This window comes from Impatiens glandulifera, chromosome 1 (genome assembly GCF_907164915.1).
Source record: "Impatiens glandulifera chromosome 1, dImpGla2.1, whole genome shotgun sequence".
NCBI lineage: Eukaryota > Viridiplantae > Streptophyta > Magnoliopsida > Ericales > Balsaminaceae > Impatiens > Impatiens glandulifera.
This window is the reverse complement of record NC_061862.1, coordinates 149019756-149023634: the sequence shown is the minus strand read 5'-3', so window position 1 is coordinate 149023634 and position 3879 is coordinate 149019756. Positions and strand designations below refer to the sequence as shown.

The 3879-nt window shown below is 32.5% G+C and overlaps 1 protein-coding gene across 1 annotated transcript; it reads left to right on the top strand.

Annotated features, from left to right (window-relative positions):
- The first annotated feature begins 287 nt into the window (after positions 1 to 287).
- Positions 288 to 716, top strand: LOC124914693 (subtilisin inhibitor CLSI-I-like). Its single transcript, XM_047455293.1, has 2 exons — positions 288 to 392; positions 473 to 716. Exons 1-2 carry the CDS (start codon positions 347 to 349, stop codon positions 670 to 672), a joined length of 246 nt encoding a protein of 81 aa, XP_047311249.1. The 5' UTR covers positions 288 to 346; the 3' UTR covers positions 673 to 716.
- The last annotated feature ends 3163 nt before the right edge of the window (positions 717 to 3879 follow it).

Genomic DNA, 3879 nt, shown 5'->3' with positions numbered 1-3879 from the left:
AATATACATTAACCATTTAAAAAAAATAAGAGATTAATTAAAATCATTTCATTTGATTATAATTGTTGTCGAATACCTTTCTTTTAACTTAATTATTTTTACAATACAAATATCATAAATTTAATTATTTATATTTTAAAATAAAGTTAATAACTTAAAAAAATTTGAGCATTCACTTATTTTAAAATTAAAGGATTTCTCTAAGTCAACAAATAACTGAATTAATAATTCTTTTCACTTATTAAATAAATGCTTGGCCAGCTATTTTTTTTATAAAAAAACAGTCATTTTCAACAACCCACCACCTCAGGCCGCCTGGTAATTGATTTCTCTCTCTAGAGTTAACATGGCGGTGCAGAAGAACCCAGCAACCACCATTGATGAAGAACCTAGTAAGTTCTATCAAGATTCAATATTTGTCTTCTTCCTTTCCTTGACCAAAATGACACAATTAAAACTGTTTAAATTGCAGTTCCTAAGAAAACATCATGGCCGGAAGCAGTCGGACTGACCGCCGACGAAGCGGAGAAGAAAATTAAAGAAGACATGCCAACTGCTCATACTTTTGTACTTCCTAAAGGTAGCTCCTTCACTTTCGATTACCGCGTTGAAAGGGTTCGAATCTTCGTTGATTCCACCGGAAAAGTTGCCGACACTCCATCAATCGGTTGATTCACACACTCTCTGTCTGTATGTCAAAAATAAAATAAAATAAAACTACCAATGATGTTATTACTTTTCAATATTATTTGCAATCTCTTTATTACAATCCTAACTAACTAATGGGTATTTATATATATAGATATATAATAAAACCCAGATCTTTAAATTCAAACCCTAACCATAAAAAGTTCCTTGCTTTGCTTGATGGCATCATCATTAGCATCTCCGAGGGCAGATTCTTTAAGGTACTTATCTGATAATTGAACTCTCTTCACGTTTTCCTGTTCCTTAACAAGCATTTGTCCGTACTCCATCATCTTCTCCATCGTCATCTCCGGCGGATCGAACGTCGGCTGGCTCTTCCCTAAAATTCACAAGCTTCTTCCCGACATTCTTGGTTAAAACTAATGTGTGTAACCTCCACCGTATTATTATAAAATTTTAACAATTAACTTTATTATTATCTTATTTTATAATTTAAATCATCTTATTTTTTAATTTAAATTAATTAGGAGTGAAACATTAAAATTTAATTATAAAATATTTTCAGTTATTTACTAGCCTAACAATAATAAAATATTATTCACTCAAAGTATATATACAAAATATTTTAAAATTCTCCACACCAATAATAAATACCCATTTCATTAATTCATCGTCATACACTTTTCCCCTCACCGCACCAAGTAAATATACACATACACCAAGCAAATATGTATCAAATCAGTCCTACATTCTTGTTTATTTATTATTCTACAAACAAATTGATTGTCCCGGAAATGAATCGATGTATCAAATCAGTCCTACATTCTTGTTTATTTATTATTCTACAAACAAATTGATTGTCCCGGAAATGAATTGACAAGTTTAGCAATATCATCGTTGGAGACATTATCAATGATGAAGATACCATTACAAATACCAATCATATAGTTGTAAGTATAAACATTGATGGTCAGTAAATTAAAAGTTGTTAGCCTTTATTGTCTTTTATTCAATTAGGGCTTATTTAATGAGAAAAATGTCAATTTTACACATCAAGTTATAAGGTGTCAAATTTACTCATTAAGTATCAAAATTCTATTTATATATACTAACTTGTTACAAAATGTCAAATTTATTTAAAATAACGGAAAAGTTAAACGGAGTTAAAAATTTTGTCACATGTAATATCCACCTATTTTTTATTTGTTTTTAATTTATACTACTTTAATTCTTTTTCCATTCAAACAAAACATCCAAATTTTTCCTTATCCATTTTTTTCTTTCTCTACCTCCAACTCTTCATTTTCTTTTAACTGTTCCTCTTCATCTCGAACGGAATTTCGTGTTCGGAGAATCGCGTCTCGAACACTTCATCGGCTGTTCTGCCACCTTCACCGCCGTCATAGTTTTTTGGCCACCTGGTTAATTCTTCCGTCACAATATTATTATCTGACGTCGACATAGCTGGTTCTTTAATTTTATGGAAAAAGTTAGAGAAAGAAAAGATCTTTATAGATGATTAGTTCATTATTTCATAATTTAATCTTTATTGTAGTAATTCATACTCTATCAAATTTAGGAACGGTTAGAAGAAAATAGATAGTTATAGGGGTAGAGAGAAAAAAAATGGATAAGGAAAGATTTGGATGTTTTATTTGAATGGAAAAAGAATTAAAGTAATATAAATTAAAAACAAATAAAAAAATAAATGGATATTACATGTGACATATTTTTTAACACCGTTTAACATTTCCATTATTATAAATAAATTTGATACTTTTTGACAAGTTAGTGTATATAAATAGAATTTTGATACTTAATGAGTAAATTTAACACCTTTTTACAACTTAGTGTGTAAAATTCACAGTCTTCCCCTAATTTAATTATTAATGATTTTGAGCCTATATGTATAAGTAATTTGGGTTTTAGACTAATTACTCATTTATAATGGTTGTTTGTAAAGGTTAATATAAAACACTTAAGAATATTAAGACTTTTTCCTATTCAACAAATCTTATTGTCCTTCCCAATTTTTTAACGTTTTCTCTCTTCATAATCGTTCTTAGAAGATCCTGTAATTAAAATCAATATTTGGTATCAGAGCGACATGCTTAGGGAAATAGTAGCCTTGTTTTCTTTGCGATCATGCAACTCTCATACACTTGGTTGGGGCGTGTCATTTTGGGCAGCCCTATAGTCATCTCCTTCTCCCCCATCATCTTGAGCGCATAAAAGTTTACGTGCCCAAATCTCGCGTGCCATAACCAAGTTGAATATGTTAGCGATATTAATAGAGAGACGACTCACTCCTCGAGATCAAAGGTCGAAGATTCATCTTGTTCGAATGCAAAAATAACGATCAATGTATAATGACCGAGGTGTATTACATTCCAAAATTGAAAAGTTATATTATAAGTCTCGGTCAGATGACATAAAAAGGCAATATGATCATCTTAACTAGCTTGCTCCTAAAGATGTTCGACCAAAATGGCGTCTTGTTGATGAAGGTGGACAAATCGCCAATACAAGATTTCTCTCGAGACGAGGCAACTCGTTTCATTATTAACATCGCTAATAGATCCAACTCGGTAATGGCACGCGATACTTGGGCACGTAAACTTTTATGCGCATAAAATGATGGGGGAGAAGAAGAGGGATATAGGGATACCCAGGATCACACACCCCAACCAAGTGTGTGAGAGTTGCATGATCTCAAAGCAAGCAAGGATACCATTTCCCGCCCAAGCAAACTTTTGTGTCGAGCATCCCCTACAACTTGTGAACGCAGATCTGTGTGGTCCGATCACCCCTCCATCACTCACTAGTAAGAAGTATTTTCTTCTACTTGTTGATGATTTTGTTTTGAGAAATGACTTACGCCATTAATTTAAAATACCCGAAAAGGGTAAAAGGAGTACAAGAGCCATAAGGAATCCACAGTTGGACTCAGAAATGCACACGGACATGAAATCATAGTACAAAAATGAATAAGGAATGAAACTAACAATCAATCAACTAAAACAATACGATATGGGTTGATTTCCTCGGACTCGTCTCTCTTGTCTTTGCCCTTGTTCTTTCTTTCCTTCTTTCTTGTCACCCTTATGTCTTTTTGATGATTATAGGCGTTAGATGTGGGCGTACATGCTTAGGAAAAAAGGAAAAGCTTTTGAAGCATTCAAGAAGTGCAAGAGGCTCTTGGAGAACAAGTCCGAGCACAAGCTGAAGACT